Genomic DNA, 17,852 nt, shown 5'->3' on the forward strand with positions numbered 1-17,852 from the left:
TGCTGTCTCAGCATGGTTCTCACACAGCTGACAGGCCAATCGTGTGCAGACAATCCAGAATCTGCCTCCTGGTGACTCAGCGTCAGTGGCGCTTACCAGGCAAGGATAGGCAGCGGCATGCAAGGTGTGCAGGGCTGCTGGGAGACTTTGAGCTCCACATATATACAGGCAGGCTTAAGTGAGCTCTGCAACTCAGTACACAAGCAGGCAATCCATGTACGGAGTCTGAGCTATGCAGGGGGAGTCCAAGCTGGGGGTCTGAGCGTGAGGGTCTGAGCACCTCTATTTATTGAATGTGGGCTGAGATTAATGGCTCCTTGTCCACTAGAATGACCAATCAGGTTGGCAGTCAGCCAAACCTTACCATAATAGGCAGAAGGCACTTGTCTGGAATTTCTCTAAATATGATGCTCACTTGGGCTGACACCAAGGAAGCAGGAGCTGGGTGTGTGGGGCTTACACAGCCTGTTCACAAACACCTTATACAACACAGACCCTAGGCAGGCCAGACTCCATGACACCAGGTCTGTTCTCCCCCTTTGTGCTCATTCTGTGTTTACCTCTGGTTTACACAGAAAACCATGTCCTGGCAGGGCAAGGCATAAATAAGCCTATTTTCGGGCCTACAGGCCCTCCACTTTGCTTCCTAACCCTCTGGCTGAACCTCCATTCTTTCTTGGGACTGGAGTAAGGTTGAGAGGGGTAGGGGGAAGGTGAAAGGGGTGGTTGAGAGCCCCTCCTGGAGACTCAGGTTGCTGGGAGGGGAGTTGTGTTTCTGTATTACCTTTTACCTTGTCTATTTCTGTCTATAACTGCATATATTGTAAACAGCTGCTTGTACATTGTGCCAGCTGTAAATAAATAGCTTCATTCATATTCCCAGAGCTGGCTGAGTCTAGTCTGGGTGATGGCTAAAGGTGGGGGGTGGGGAACACTCAAACCATCACACAGGGCATGGCCTTTCTGCTCCACAAACCAAGCCCAAGGGTTTCTGCCCTGCACTCTGCCTTCGTCTCCTGCACTCACGGTCTCAGTGAGCTGCTCTAAGGAGTCCCTGGGAGGCTTTGTCAGTAACGACCCTCAGTGGGGCCAATCAATGCTTCAAGGCACATTGGGGCTTGCTTCTGATTTGCACTGTTGCAGAGGCTTGTTCAGGTGCTGGCAGCACCTGAGGAGCATGGACTCAGCCCCAAACACTCCATGGGGCTCATTAAAACCCTGCTGAGCCACAACTTAGCCTCTGCTGCTTGCCAAGAGCTCTGCAGCTGCTTGGAGAGGGTTTTGTTCTGAGAAGCATCTGCTCAATGCTTTGCAAGGGAACATTTCAAGGAGTTGTCTCTGGGCAAGCAAAGCAGAGCACAGCCTGCCCCAGGCTGCTGCCAAGGAACAGACTCTGCAGCATCTGCTCAGCACAAGCTGTGTCTGACGCAGAGATGCTGCCAGCAGCAGAAGCTTCTGCTGAGGCTCTGCACTTGCTTTCCTGCTTGCTCCTTCTTGGGCAGGCCACAGAGTGTCCCAGAATGTGCTGCCCTGCTCACTGCTCACCCTCACTCCCCACTGCCTCCAGCAGAGGCCAGAGGCACAGGTGAGGCACAGGATCTCCTTTGCCAGGGGCTGGGGGTCAGGGCTTGGCCCTTTGCACTCATGAAACCCCTCCAGGTTTGCTCAGCCTCAGAGCCACCTTTAGCTGCTGTCCTGAGCTGTCAGCTCTGCCTCCAGCTCTCTGCTCTGTCCAGCCCCTGCAGGGGCTTCAGTGCCTCCAGGGATGCTTCCCTTGCATCCACTGCCTCCTGCTGCTCTAAGCGAGCACTGGGAACACTTCTGCAGTGTCCCTCCCTGGGACCCGTTAATACTCCAAGCAACTTCAGAGTTGGACTCTGACTCTGAATTCTGCAGAGGTTTCTTCAGCTTCTCAGTCTCTGAGGTTCATGAAGTCAGCACCAAAGCCACCAGAGGGGTCCTTAAAATACCTTGGGCTGGTCGTCTGCTGCTGAGGTGGGGCAAGCTGCTGGGCTGGAGGGAGCTGCTGGCAAGCAGGCAGCACTGCAGAGAGACAGTTCTGGCCTGGAGCAGCTCCTCTGCACAGCACAGCAGGGCTGAGGGCACTGCCAGAGGGTGCCATTGTGATGAGGGAGGCAGAGAGAGCTTTGAGGTGGCCAGGACCAAGAGGGTGACTGAGAGCTGAAAGAAGAGAAACCTTCCCAGCCCTGGCCGTGGTGAGTCTCTGCTGCAGAAGGGATTTGCAGTTGCTGGAGCTTCTGAAGCTGCCACATCCCACAGCCTCTGGGATCTCTTTCTTCCAGGGAGGGAGAGCAGGAGGAGATGATGGAGTGTAGAGCTTCCCAGCTGGACTGTCAGAGCCAGAGACATGAGAGCTGCTCTCTGCTGGGATGAGTGCCAGGCTGGAAGCTGAGAGTGCACAAAGCTCCTCCAAAGGAAGAGAAGTAAATTTGAGGGGATTTTGTGGGAAATGCTCACGGAATTGTCCAAAGGAAATGTCCTAACTTGTGTAATGTCTTCTGCTCTGTCAACAGTCACCCATATCAAGAGGCAGCAGATGTCCAACAGCAGCTCCATCAGCCACTTCCTCCTCCTGCCATTCCCAGGCACACAGCAGCTGCAGCTCCTGCACTTCTGCCTCTCCCTGGCCACCTACCTGGCTGCCCTCCTGGGCAACAGCCTCATCATCACCACCATTGCCTGGCACCACCACCTGCACACCCCCATGTACTTCTTCCTCCTCAACCTTGCCCAACTTGATCTTGGCTTAATCTCCACCACTGTTCCTAAATCTATGGCCAGCTCTTTCTGGGGCACCAGGGACATCTCCTATGCAGGTTGTGCTGCTCAGGTCTTCTTTGTGTTATTCTTTATTGACACAGAGTTTTTTCTCCTCACCATCATGGCCTACGACCGCTACGTTGCCATCTGCAGGCCCCTGCACTATGGCACCCTCCTGGGCAGCAGAGCTTGTGCCCACATGGCAGCAGCTGCCTGGGCCTGTGGCTTTCTCAGTGCTCTGCTGCACACAGCCAATACATTTTCCCTGCCCCTCTGCCAGGGCAATGCTGTGCACCAGTTCTTCTGTGAGATCCCCCAGATCCTCAAGCTCTCCTGCTCCACAGCCTACCTCAGGGAAGTTTGGCTCATTGTGGTCAGTGTCTGTGTGTTCTTTGTCTGTTTTGTGTTCATTGTGGTGTCCTATGTGCAGATCTTCAGGGCAGTGCTGAGGATGCCCTCTGAGCAGGGACGCCACAAAGCCTTTGCCACCTGCCTCCCTCACCTGGCTGTGCTCTCTCTATTTCTCAGCACTGGCACCGTTGCCTACTTGAAGCCCCCATCCATGTCCTTCCCATCCTCAAACCTGGTTGTGTCAGTTTTGTACTCAGTGGTGCCTCCAGCAGTGAACCCTCTCATCTACAGCCTGAGGAACCAGGAGCTGAAGGCTGCCCTGAGCAAACTGCTCACTGTATGCTGTCAGAAGCAATAAACTCTTTGTCTTCTGCTGCAGAGCAGCTCTGGTGTCACTCAGAGCAGGCCCAGTCTGGCTTCTCCGATTTTGGCTGCTGGTGGTGGTGTTACCCTTGTGAGAATGCACTGCCCACAGCAAGGTCTTTCTTCAGACCATTTCTAGTTCAGTGTGACCCAGAGGCTGTAGACATGAAGAGTTGTGCTCCCTGTGTGCTCAGCACAGGACAGGCCCTTGCAGGGACTTGTTTCTTTGAGCAGTGCCTGTGTGCAGAGGTGGAGGGGCAGAGTCCCAGCACAGCAGCAGTGCCAGGGAGCCCCAGCTCCTGGGCTGTCCTCAGCTGCTCTTTCTGCCCTTCCACACTCTGCTGCTGAGCTGCTGTGTTGGGGCAAGACCTGAGTGCTCTGGCAGCTTGGGCATCCTGCTGCTGTGTGGCAGTGCTGGCACAGCACAGTAGGAACAGGCCACAGGCATTGCTGTGGCAGAGCCTCCTGGCAGCATTGCCATCCTACAAGGGCATCTCCTCATGCTTTATGCCATGGATGTTCCCCACCTCTGTGCCAAGCCCTCCCCATACCCTCGCAGCTGCTCTGCCCTTTGGAGAGGCTGTGGCTGTAGTGGCACTGTCCAGAGCAATGTGCAGTGATGAGCACTGCTGTGGGGCCACAGGAGAGTACAGTGTGCTGAGGAGAGAATAAGGGAGGCAGAGAGAGGCAAAGGGAGGTGGGAAGAAATTTGGCTGAGGGTCTTCATAACCACTATGATGGTTTGGGTGTTCCCCACGCCCCCCCACTTTAGCAATCACACAGACTAGACTCAGCCAGCTCTGGGAATATAAATGAAGCTATTTATTTACAGCAGCACAATATACAAGCAGATACTTACAGTATATACAGTTATAGACAGAAAAAGACAAGGTAAAATGTAATACAGAAACACAACTCCCCTCCCAGAAACCTGAATCCCCAGGAGCGGCTCTCAACCACCCCTGCACCTTCCCCCTGCCCCTCTCAACCTTACCCAGTCCCAAGGAAAAGTAGGGGTTCGGCCAAGAGGTTAAGAAGCAAAGGTGGGTGGAAGGTGTGCTAGAGAGATGCAGCTCAGCCAGCAGCCCAAGCGAGAGTGGGAGAAAAAGTGGCAAGATGTAGGAATAAGGGAATGGCCTGTTAGCAGGGAACAGCTGCCTAAGACGAAACAAAATACAGTATAGACCTTGGGCATGCAATGTGTGGGTCAGACAGACCTCAGAAGAGTAAGATAAGTAAGATCCTGCGGTCAGGACTGCTCAGATAGTTGCATAGCAACTTATATCAAGGAGCAGAGAAGAAAGTAGAAACAGCGTCTTCGGCCTGAGCAGTGTATCAGCCAATCATATAGTAGTTACTAACTTTTACTGTAATTCTATCCAATCAGTGAGTAACATGCTAGTCCTTCTGATACAATATATACCTGCCTATTTTTCTAATAAAGTGGATTTTTGGCTTGCATCAAGCCGTTGCCCCGTCCCTTCATTGCGGCAAATGGTGACTCCCGATGTGATATCGGTGCTTATCGTCCGGGATATGAGGACGACCGGCCGCAAGCCTCTGGGAACTGAAAGCTGCTGAAAGGAAGCAGATCGCGGGCCCGCACTTCATCACCTCCTCGAGATTGGTAGGTGAGCTCAGAGGAACTTAAACATGGGGAATCAAACCTCACATGAAGAAAGGGACGTTTATAAGCTCATGAAAGATTTTGTATATGAACATAAGAAAGATGTATCTGCTTATGAGCTGGAATTGCTTATGAGATGGGTCAAGGATAAATTCCCTGACACTACAGAAATTACGGTTTTTGAGTCGGAACTATGGGACAATGTAGGGGACTGTTTATGGGATCTTTCTACAAATGGTGATTTAGAAGCACAGCGCTTGCTTGCACCGTGGCGAAAGGTGTTTGAGGCTGTTGAAGAACAGGAGGGGAAGTTGGGGAGAGCATTTAATCCCTTAGATTTAAAGAAGAAGGGAATGCAGACGAATGCTCCGATTCAACCCTCTGCCCCTCCCTTGCCTTTTGATGCTAACGACTTGCCTACTCTATCGGCGCCTAAGCCGCGAGTGCGATTTAAGCCCGCTGTGGGAACTTCGCAATCAACATCATTTAGCGAAGATCATTTTGAGTTAGATCCCTTTGATCCCGAAAAGGAACCAGACCCGTATCTACCGGATGGTCATGATCCCCGTGTGGTGTGGGCAGCAATTAAACAACGAGCTTTAGACGAAGGGGATGCCGACATGGCAGGGCGTATTACGATTCCGCCCCGACCTGCCACAGTACCAGCCCGCATCGTCGCAGCACCGGTGATCTATCCAGGGCGTGGTGGCAACCCCCAGTGGGAAGCTCTCAGCTTTTCGGTTACCAAAGAGCTGCGCCGTGTTGCCGCTGATAATGGACTGGGTTCACATTATTTCGCGGGACTGTTTGAGTCTGTTTGTGAAAGTTACGTTTTAACACCTTATGATCTGAAGACAATAGCCAAATTGCTTTTAAATTCTTCTCAATACATGCTTTGGGAGTCGGGATGGCGTCAGAGTTTAGAAACTGTTTTACAAAGGTTTGCAGCGGGGAATAATCCAGCCCTGCAAGCCTTAACTATGGATCATCTGATGGGCATGGGGCCGTTAGCCGATCCCGTTGCCCAGGCGAGAGATTGTCCGAGAGAAGCTCTGGATGCCACTAAGGAGGCTGCTAAGCGAGCGCTCCTTAAGATTCCAGACACCCGTAAACCCCAAAAGGCTTTTACGACTATCATGCAAGGACCAAAGGAGTCGTTTATGGACTTCGTAGCAAGACTGCAGGAAGCTCTTGGAAAGCAGGTTGAAAACGAGGAAGCTAGAGAGATTTTACTTCAACAATTAGCAATTGAAAATGCCAATGTGGACTGTAAGAAGTTGCTGAAATCGTTACCGAATCCAAAACCCTCCCTGGTTGAGATGATGGAAGCTTGTAATCGCTTCGGGACGTCCGATTTTAAATGCGAGACTATGGCGGCTGCTTTTGCCGCTGTGAACACAGGGGGGAGGGCGACTGTTTGTTTTGGCTGCGGGAAGCCAGGTCACATTAGGAAGAACTGTTACGCTCAAAAGGGGCAAGTGAATAAGCCTATATCAATATGCCCCCGGTGCCAGAAAGGTCGCCATTATGCAGCTCAGTGCCACTCTAGATACGATAAACAAGGGAAGCCGCTTCAGGGAAACTGGCGGAAGAGCGCGGATCGGCGCCGCGCTCCGACACAAATGATGCAGCCGGCATACCAGATCTCCGAACGCCAGTCTGCGGCTTGCAACGAGCCACAACAGGCAGTGCAGGATTGGACTTGGAAACCAAATACGCAGTGACTTTACTCGATTCTTCAGTTCACTTATTAGATACGAACTTTCGGGGACCTTTGCCAAAAAATACAACAGCTTTGATTTTGGGAAGATCGTCAACTACCCTGACTGGTCTTTTTGTATTACCAGGAGTTATTGATAGTGATGCAAAGGAAGTGAAAATTATGGTTTGGACACCACTCCCTCCCTGTACGATTGAAAAAAATAGCCGTATAGCTCAGTTGCTTTTACTTCCTAGGGATCCATTTAATCCTCAAACAGTGAAGAAACGTGAAGGAGCTTTCGGTTCAACAGGACTTCCAGAGGTCTATTGGATTCAGTCGGTGTCTAATGAAAGACCTATACAAAAATGCATAATGAAAAAAGCAGACCAGCAGGTTGTTTTAAATGGCATTATTGATACTGGTGCTGATGTCACTGTTATTTCTTTGGCCAAATGGCCCCCGGTATGGCCACTGGCAAAAATCTTACAGCCACTGGCAGGAATAGGGGGTGTGGGGAAAAGTCAGCAGAGTGTGGAATTTATACAGATTGTTGGGCCTGAGGGAAGGATTGCAACTGTTAAACCTTTTGTGTTGCCGGTACCTATGGTCCTGTGGGGGAGAGATGTCCTGTCGCAATGGGGTCTCACATTGGAAACACATTTTTAGAGAGGGCTGCTGATGGGCGCGATACCCCAAAATTATCTTGGAAAATACAAATTCCTGTATGGGTAGATCAGTGGCCCCTCCCTGAGGAAAAACTTCGCGCCTTGGAACAGTTAGTACAGGAGCAGCTAGAGCAAGGGCACATAGTACCTTCTTTTAGTCCCTGGAATACTCCTGTTTTTGTGATTCAAAAAAGGTCTGGCAAATGGCGTTTGCTTCACGATTTAAGAAAAATTAATGATGCTATGGAATCCATGGGAGCATTGCAACCAGGGCTCCCCTCTCCCACAATGATTCCTAAAAATTGGGCTTTAACTGTCATAGATTTGAAAGATTGCTTTTTTAGCGTTCCTCTTCACCCTGAAGATGCTCCTCGGTTTGCCTTTTCCATCCCAAGTGTTAATATGCGAGCACCTCTAAAGCGTTATCAATGGACTGTATTACCACAGGGAATGAAAAATAGCCCCACAATTTGTCAATGGTATGTGGCTAAAGCATTGTCTCCAGTACGTGAGCAATTTCCTCAGGTGTTGCTGTATCACTACATGGATGATTTGCTTATTGCTGCCAAAGATCCATTTGACATGGAACGGGCAGTACAGGAGGTTTGTACAGCCATTGAAAAAGCCTGTCTTTGTATCTCTAAAGAAAAGATACAGAGATTTGAACCTTGGCAATACCTGGGATGGAAAATAAGAGCTCAAACAATAACACCTCAGAAGGTTCAGCTGCAAACTCAAGTGAGCAATTTGCATGACATTCAAAAACTACTAGGTTCTATAAATTGGCTACGGCCTCTTCTGGGTATTTCTAATTCTGATTTGGCCCCACTATTTGAACTCCTAAAAGGTGACATTAATTTGTCTGCCCCCCGTTCTTTGACTCCAGAAGCAAAGAAAGCCATTCAAAAAATTTGTGAAGCCATACAATCACGACAGGCTCATCGTTGGGACCCTGACCTGCCACTGTTTCTGATAATTTTGTGGGATGATGTTAAACCTTTGGGTCTCATCTTTCAATGGGATTTGAGCCTGAAAGATCCATTGCTACTTCTTGAGTGGGTCTTTTTACCCCATCAGCCTTCAAAAACTATTTATTCCCAGCCAGAAATGTTTGCTCATATTATCATGAAAGCTAGGAATAGGGTAGTTACCCTAACGGGCAAACAATTTTCAGTCATTTACACCCCACTTACAGATGCTTATTTTATCTGGCTGATGCAGAATTCCTTACCATTTCAAGTGGCAGTCCAGGGGTATGTGGGTCAGTTTTCAAATCACCCACCACCCCACAAATTGTTTCATTTATCTTTTGCTCTGGCAGAGGAACCTAAGAGAAGCTTTCAACCACTGGATGCGATTACCTTTTTTACAGATGGGTCAGGAACATCACAAAAGTCAGCAATAGTTTGGTGGGATGTTAATATGCAAGGTTGGAATTCAGAAGTTTCTTTATGTCCAGGTTCCCCTCAAATAGTGGAACTAGCAGCAGTAACACGTGTGTTTCAATTACATCATGATAAGCCTTTCAATTTAGTCACTGATTCTGCCTATGTGGCAGGGATTGTTATACGTGCTGAAGCTGCTGCACTTAAAGATGTTTCCAATCCTCACCTTTTTGATTTGCTGCAGAAATTGATTTTTCTTTTAAATAACAGACAACATTCATTTTTCATTATGCATATTAGATCTCATACTGACCTCCCAGGATTTCTTGCAGAAGGGAATCGTCAAGCAGATTTACTAACTTTACCAGTTTTGACTTTACCTGATCGAATGGCTCAGGCCAAGCTCAGTCATATGTTTTTCCATCAAAATGCAAAAGGCTTAAGAAGGCAATTTGAATTGTCTGCTCAACAAGCAGCAGATATCATTGCATCCTGTCCAGATTGCCAACGTACTATTGTACCTACAGGTAGCGAAGGTGTTAACCCTCGTGGATTAAACAGTTTAGAAATCTGGCAATCAGATGTGACCCATGTTCCAGAATTTGGATTGTTTAAATATGTACATTCTTCTATTGATACCTTTTCTGGAGCATTATATGCCTCCTGTCACAAAGGAGAAAAAGCAAAGGATGCAAAAAAGCATTTTCTTAGAGCCTTTGCCATGTTAGGAGTGCCTCGAGCTATTAAAACTGATAATGGCCCTGCCTATATTTCTCAATTCTTGCAAAGCTTTTTTTCAGAATGGGGAATTCGGCATGTCACTGGGATTCCACACTCCCCTACAGGGCAATCTATCATTGAGAGAGCACATCAGACTTTGAAATCTCTTTTGCAGAAACAAAAAGGGGGAGGAGGGATTTCAGTGACACCTGAAGAAAGATTACAAAAGGCTCTCTATGTTTACAACTTTTTGAATTGCACAAGGACAGATGATAATCCACCAATAGTGCGGCATTTTGCAAATAATCACCTTTTTGAGCTTCAGGAAAAGCCACCAGTTTTAATTCGTGATTTAGAATCAGGTAAAGTCAAAGGTCCTTATCCTTTAATAACATGGGGAAAAGGATATGCTTGTGTTTCCACAGAGTCAGGTCCTAGATGGATACCAGCAAAATATGTTCGTCCTTATAAGGGATCGATTCAAGAAGATCAGACGGACAAGGACAAAGTAACAGCTTTGACTCTAGGATGAAAGTTGCAGTTATTGTGATCTTGGGAATATGGGAGGTTGGATTAGTTGTTAGTTTACTTTAGTTAATTTCACTGAATTAGAATTGCTTTGTTTAGTTATGGTCACTTTTTAGAATTTCTTTTTGTAAAATCTTTTGTGGGATGGGGACTAATTGGATTTATTTGTAGTGTGTAAAAATGCTTTGTTATGTATTGCTTATAATATTCTTGCTACTTATATTGCTATTATGTATTTTGCTGTGTATTCAATGAATGATTGGTTGTGCTACTGTTAGGTTCTCCTTTGTATAACAAAAAGGGGGAGATGTAGGAATAAGGGAATGGCCTGTTAGCAGGGAACAGCTGCCTAAGACGAAACAAAATACAGTATAGACCTTGGGCATGCAATGTGTGGGTCAGACAGACCTCAGAAGAGTAAGATAAGTAAGATCCTGCGGTCAGGACTGCTCAGATAGTTGCATAGCAACTTATATCAAGGAGCAGAGAAGAAAGTAGAAACAGCGTCTTCGGCCTGAGCAGTGTATCAGCCAATCATATAGTAGTTACTAACTTTTACTGTAATTCTATCCAATCAGTGAGTAACATGCTAGTCCTTCTGATACAATATATACCTGCCTATTTTTCTAATAAAGTGGATTTTTGGCTTGCATCAAGCCGTTGCCCCGTCCCTTCATTGCGGCAGCAAGAGTGTTATCTAACCTTTTCATTTCTTCTTCCCATACTCCTTAGCAAGGGCAGTAGACATCACCATTGTTTTTCTTTCACAGCCTGTAGTCTAGTTCTTCTCACCAAAATATTCTAGCCTGCTTGAAACTAGCACAATCCACCCCTGTCTACTTCACTCAGAGTATTGCTGAGATCTGATCTATTCTAAACCAATATTTACACTCATGAATATTACAAGTTCAGTTCACACTTCATTCCAGCTATCTCAGATGTAGGTAATTCAAAAGCTCAGCACAGTTTGTCTCCTCACAGATGAGACCAGAACAGGGACTCCCAGGTGACATTGGGTTCGTGCTCATGTACTGTAGGTTCTTTCAGTGTTGGACGCCGATGGTACCTAGAACAGACAACTCCTAACAGCTTGTATTATACACTCTGAATTTAAACTCTCTCAGCTAGGGTTAGATTTCTCTGTGGCACACACTGGATTTCACCATTCTCCTGCATTACCCAGTGGGTATGACCAGGACCTTCAGCAGACACCACTCCTCGGACAGGTTTCCCTTCGCCTGAAGGAGAAAATACCCAAACAGTTTTCCCTAACAGATTCTTTTCACCTACAACAGGAACTTTATCACCATCTACTGTTTGGACCAAGTCTGATTGTGCAGGTCCTGCTCTGTTTACTGAACCTCTACTATTTACCAACCAGGTAGCTTGTGCTAAATGTTTGTCCCAGTTTTTCAGAGTTCCACCCCCCTCAACTTTTAGGGTGGTTTTCAGCAAACCATTGTAGCGATCAATCTTCCCTGCAGCTGGAGCACAGTAGGGTATGTGATAGATCCATTCAATACTGTGCTCTGTGGCCCAGTTTTTCACAAGATTGTTCTTGAAATGAGTGCCATTGTCTGACTCGATTCTCTCTGGAGTTCCATGTCTCCACATGATCTGTCTCTCCAAACCAACAATGGTGTTAGGTGCAGTAGCATGTGGAACTGGATAGGTTTCCAGCCATCCAGTGCTGGCTTCTACCATCGTTAGCACATACTGCTTGCCAGAACGAGATGGAGGTAAAGTGATGTAGTCAATCTGCCAGGCTTCACCATACTTGTACTTTGACCATCTCTCACCATACCATAAGGGCTTGATTTGCTTAGCCTGCTTAATAGCAGCACAGATGTCACAGTCATAGATGACTTGGGTGATAGCATCCATGGACAAGTCAATTGACCTATCACGAGCCCATCGGTATGTTCCATCTCTGCCTTGATGTCCAGATGAGTCATGGGCCCACCGAGCTAAGAACAGCTCACCTCGGTGTTTCCAATCAAGGTCAAGATCAGAGTTGGTATCAACTTGAGCAATCTTAGCAGCTTGGTCTGCCTGCTGGTTGTGTTGGTGTTCCTCAGTAGCTCTGCTCTTAGGCATGTGTGCATCTACGTGCCCAGTTCTCTCCAGCCATGCATCAATGTCCTGCCATAGATCAGCACACCAAATAGGCTTTCCTTTCCTCTGCCAACCATGCTTCTTCCAGTCCTTCAGCCAACCCCATAGAGCATTGGCTACCATCCACGAGTCGGTGTAGAGGTAAAGGATAGGCCAATTGTCGCATTCAGCCACATCAAGAGCAAGTTGAACAGCTTTTACCTCAGCAAACTGACTGGATTCTCCTTCTCCATCTCTTGCTTTGGTAACTCTCCTGGTAGGACTCCAGACTGATGACTTCCATCTTTGCTTGTTCCCAACAAGATAACAGGAACCATCTGTGAACAAAACATAGTTCTTTTCCTGATCAGAGAGATCACCATAGGGAGGAGCTTCCTCAGCATGAGTTATTTTCTCCTCTGGAGGTTTGGTACAGTCTGTGCCTTCCGGCCAGTTGGTGATCACCTCCACCAGACCAGGTCGGTCAAGATTCCCCATTTGTTGGGTTATCAAAGCCATCCATTTAGACCAGGTTGCATCTGTGGCAGGATGTGGTGATGAACCTTTGCCCTTGAACATCCAGTTTAGAACTGGCAGTCTAGGAGCTAAAAGCAATTGTGACTCAGTTCCAATCACTTCAGAAGCTGCTTTCACTACTTCATGAGCTGCTAGTATCTGTTGCGGTGTAATTTGCCTCTGAACCTCTGTAGCTATGACCCCAGAAACCAAGAGGACGACCACGTGTCTCATTTGGAGCTCTCTGCCAAAGGCTCCAAGTTGGACATTGTCACTGGCAGCCGTGTACAGAATGTTCTTAAAGTCTGGACCAGATCTCACAGGTCCCAAGCCCACTGCATGGACTACTTCTTGCTTGATCTGATCAAAGGCTGCTTGTTGTTCAGGTCCCCACTCGAAATTGTTTCTCTTACGAGTCACATCATGCAGAGGTTTGACAATCTGACTGAAACCAGGAATGTGTAGTCTCCAAAATCCCATAGCTCCCAAGAAAGAGAGAGTGTCCTTCTTATTGGTGGGAACTGCCTGTCATGGAAGGGATCAGAGCCCTTTTGCCCTATTGCAGAATTTTCATTTATACCCAAAATTGTGGCTCAGAGGCCTTCCATCGAAAAAGTCAAAACAATATTTTCTATCTGCTTGCACTGACGTAGCTGCTGTACCAGCAGACGTCCAGGCCTTGGGAGAATCTCTCTCTTAGAGAAACAAAAGACATAAACATGGCTATGTTTTGTAAAAAGGGTTTGAATTCTCAGACATGGTGACCACCCGACAAACATCTGCTGGGGGCTGACCCCTGGGTGGTTCCATAAGTTGTTTTTGGTGAGAATTAGCCAATTATATAAGTTGATTACAACTTTGTACCAATCTGTAAAGTTCACGTAAGTCTGCCTGAGTTGGCTGAACACACCTTTCCTGGAAATAATATAAAAATGCCACATTAGCCCTAGCCTCTCTTGCCCCTCACTCTCTACCCTGCTCTACTTGCACCTCTTTTGCTCGATACCCTGATCGCTGATTACACACGCACACACACGCGGTATTCACATCGCAAACAACCAGCTCGAGACGGCTCTGTTCCAGACAAGGGCCCGATCCTTACGAACCTCTGGAGGTGGCATTCAGCTCAACCAGACCTGCGGAGCCTCGGACAATGTGCCTTAAAATCCATAAAGACTTTGAAACTTTTCTGAACTGTATTTGGGACAATGAGTAATTGATAAACTTCTATTGGAAACTGAATGATCTCTGAAGACTTCAATGAACTCTCTCCTATCATAGACTCTCTTCATTTCAGTCATTCTGTATATTAAATCTCAACTACGAACCAAGAATCTACGTGGGATAATTACAAATAAGTTTGGGGAAGGCATTTCTAGTGCTTATAGTATTAAATCATTTATACCTTTTTATAAAATCGGCCTTGCATATCATTCCTCCAAACCTCCCCCCCCCAAACAAACTTTCTCGTCCATGACATAATGGCTGCAGACGAAGCAGGGTCGGGAAAGACGGATTTATTTTACAGAATGGCAGATATTATTGGATTGGAACATTTAAAACAGGCACTGGATATAAATAATTTAGTCATCTCAGAACAAATTTTGAACAGGTTGGCAGATACGGTAGCCAGGTTGTATACGACTTTGCAGGAAGATAAAGATAAAGAGCATATCGTTACAGTAGCAGTGTGCTTAATCCCAGCGCAAACTGAATTTGAGAATTTGCAATATGATATTGATGGTTTTAAACTTAAATTGAAAGAAACGAAAGAGAGTTTTAACGAACACATTAATTGCGTGAAAAAAGAGTCAGAGAGCTGGGAACGGCAAAGCAGAAGGCAAGAAAAGGAGATCGAAAAGTTACAAGCTGAAATTCAGCATCTCCGTTCAAGATGCAATGGCAAAACAGGAGACTAGAAGCGGCACAAGAAGAGCTTCAGCTATTTCAAACAGACAGAGAGATTGCCGTTGCCGATACAGAATCCATGGTACCTGAGGACCCCCAAATGCGTTTTTCAGAAGAACAGTCAGAACCGACAGCTGTCCGAGATTTGTCAATTTCTTTGCCGGTAAGGATTCAAAGGTCACAGCTGCACTTGTCGGCAAAATCTCTTCAGCCTCAGCAGCAGGAACCGCAATTGCAGCCTTCACCAGACCCTTCATCGCGCACCCGAGCGTCCCTAAATCAGCGGCGGACGCCGCCACCGCAGCCACTGTCACCACGAGTGACCATTCTTCATACCGCCACGACTCAAACGGACTGCCACGCTGATCAGCTGCCATTTGATCCACAGCCGCCATTGCACAGCAGCAGCTATGACTACGCACAACCACAGCCTCACCGAAAAGAAAAGTACCGCCCCAAGCCGTTGCCTGGAAACACGCTGAGCAGCAGCGATGAGGAAATGGAGGAAACCTACGGGAGAATGAGACCCTTCTCCGTGAGACCCGTGTTCAAATCGGAAACCGTTTACGGGAAGAAGGGCAAAGGAACGACGACTGCGCGAATCCGACCATACACGGCACTGCAGATGCGTGAGTTTAGGGAAATGTATTCCCGCATGCCTCATGAAACCATAACTGACTATGTGTGCAGGGTGGTGGAGAGTGGTGCCGATTCGGTAATCTTGTCCCGCGAGGAGGTGGGGAGAAGTTCTGGGGACCTGAAGTGTTCCTTGGGAATGGTCCCGAGGGGGATGTTGCATTAAGTTCTAGAATCATGTATTGGGCTGGTTCCTTTGATCCTCTAGATAGGGATGAGCCAATAAAATTTCGTATCACAAACTGTGCTGAATTGAATGAAGCAGTCACTAAGCTGGCGTGTGTGCAGGCTATGTATGAGGGGGGAATTTATCCAAATCCTATGGATGCCCCGATAGACCCACGACGGTTAAGACCCTTAGTAAAAGGTCTATCAGGAACTTTAAGGAGTATATGCGATACAAGAAAAGAGCAAATTGAGGAAATAAGGCAATTTGGTGATGCAACAGGGTATAATTTAACCTACCACATTACATGGGGAGATCTGTTGGAGGAATTATTCATCAAAGGGCAAAATTTAGGTTATTCTGAACCTGTATCTCCACCGGCATCCTTTTTTGAGAAGAAGCAGCCTGGAAACAAAGGCAGCCACATAATCGCCTCACATAGAAGGAAGCAGGACGTGTGGCACGCAAAAGCGTTCCAGAGTGCCTACTCTGGCAGTCCTGAAAGTCCCAAAGGGAGTCCCAGAAGGAGCCCTAGAGCGAGCCCACGGTCTAGTCCCAGGGGGAGCCCTGAGCTAAATCTTCGTTATAGCTCCAGGATGTCCTGGGGGCAGAGTCCCTATTTTGGGCAAGATGCATACCAGAGGCAGAACATCAAATATGGGGTGAAACCCTGTGATTTGTTGAAAAGGAACCGGGCGAGAGACCCCATGAAAGCTGAATTTTTTGGAATAATGGGAGGTTTAGAAAAAAGGATGCAAGATATAGTAGCTAAGGCTATGAAACACATCCTTGAAGAAAGGGAGACAGGAGGGAACCACGGTAGGAGTTCCAGAGCCGCCTCTCCTAACAAGCCTGATCAGTCTTTTGCTTCTGATCAGCAGGGGGCCAAAAGCAAACAAAAAAACTAGAAGTAGCGGTGAATGATTCAGGCCACATTTATCGCTTCGTGTATGCATGCTAATGGTCTGACAAACCTGAACCTGTTACTATGATTCCAACAGAACTGGACAGAACTGCTGTGATAGATACAGGTGCACAAATTACAGTGCTAAATGTGCAACTGGCAAAAAGCCTAAGAATCCTGCCATCCAGGAGAAAGGTAAAGATAATGGGTGTCACAGGACAGCCCGACCTATGTCCCTTGGCTAAAACAAGATTATGGTTACCTGGGGAAAAAAGGAGCACTATAGTAGAAGTGGCCTTAAGTCCCTATCCAGGAAATATTCTGGGATTTGATGTTTTGGCAGGCAGGAGATGGCATCTTCCAGATGGTACATTATGGAGCTTTGGTTATTATGAAATGGGGGCAAAAGGGGCAAAATCAGCCCCTGCTCGTGTCCAAATGTTGCAAACTGCTCCTCCACTACCAAAATCATAAATTACTTGTGTTGCACAATATCCATTACCAGCAGCAGCTAGGCAAGGCATTACTGAAGTGATAACTGACCTGGAAAAAAGGAAGATCATCACCAGAACACATTCTCCTTACAATTCACCTGTCTGGCCAGTTCGAAAACCAGATGGCAGGTGGAGATTAACTATCGACTTTAGAAAACTCAATAATAACACTCTTCCTCTCACTGCAGCAGTTCCAAGTTTATCTTCCACAGTGATAGCCATTCAAGCAGCTTCTCATGCCTGGATGGCAACTATGGATGTGAAGGATATGTACTTCATGGTGCCACTGAGAGAAGAGGACAAACCACAGTTTGCATTCACCTGGCAAGGTATTCAATACACATTCAACAGTCTTCCACAGGGATACAAACACAGTGCAACTATTGCACATAACACACTTGCAGCTTTGCTTGACACTATTCAGCTTCCTAAAGATGTTAAGGTTTATCATTACATTGATGACATCTTGGTGGGAGGAGATGACAAGGAGCAGGTTGCAAAAGTAGCTGAGGACATTCGAAAATTGTTGACTGACCAGGGGCTAAGTGTTCCAAAGGAGAAGTGCCAAGGCCCAAGCCAGGAGGTTAAATTCTTAGGATCTTGGTGGGTGGCAGGTGCAGTGTCAGTTCCAGAGGATACCTTACAAGAAATTGAAAAGGGTCAAATACCCTAGAACAAAATGGAGCTACAACAATTGTTGGGCACCTTGGGCTACTGGAGAAAACACATCCCAGGTTTCTCCGTGATTGCTCGTCCTCTGTATGATTTGCTTAAGAAGCATAAAGTTTGGGATTGGACTCCACGACATTCTGAGAGCCTGAGAGTTCTTAAAGATGAACTAAAGGCATATCAGAAGTTGGGGCCCTTGGAGGGAATCTCACAGCTTTTGACACTGAAAGAAGGACCTACAAAGGTATCCAAATTGCAGCAGCCCATAAACCCTGATGGAGCACTGCTTGGTCAACCATATAAGCCTTCTCCTATTCAGGTGGCCCCAGAAATGACTGCAGAC

At 47.1% G+C, this 17,852-nt stretch overlaps 1 protein-coding gene across 1 annotated transcript; it reads left to right on the forward strand.

The window, feature by feature from the left end:
* The first annotated feature begins 2,557 nt into the window (after positions 1-2,557).
* Positions 2,558-3,490, forward strand: LOC135174149 (olfactory receptor 14A16-like). Its single transcript, XM_064141389.1, has one exon. The coding sequence runs from the start codon at positions 2,558-2,560 to the stop codon at positions 3,488-3,490; it is 933 nt and encodes a 310-aa protein (XP_063997459.1).
* The last annotated feature ends 14,362 nt before the right edge of the window (positions 3,491-17,852 follow it).

The sequence above is a fragment of the Pogoniulus pusillus genome, unplaced genomic scaffold (assembly GCF_015220805.1).
Source record: "Pogoniulus pusillus isolate bPogPus1 unplaced genomic scaffold, bPogPus1.pri scaffold_47_arrow_ctg1, whole genome shotgun sequence".
Taxonomy (NCBI): domain Eukaryota; kingdom Metazoa; phylum Chordata; class Aves; order Piciformes; family Lybiidae; genus Pogoniulus; species Pogoniulus pusillus.

What these genes read in the sequence shown, in the direction of transcription:
- LOC135174149 (XM_064141389.1), top strand. Translation starts at nt 2,558, where the DNA reads ATGTCCAACAGCAGCTCCATCAGCCACTTCCTCCTCCTGCCATTCCCA.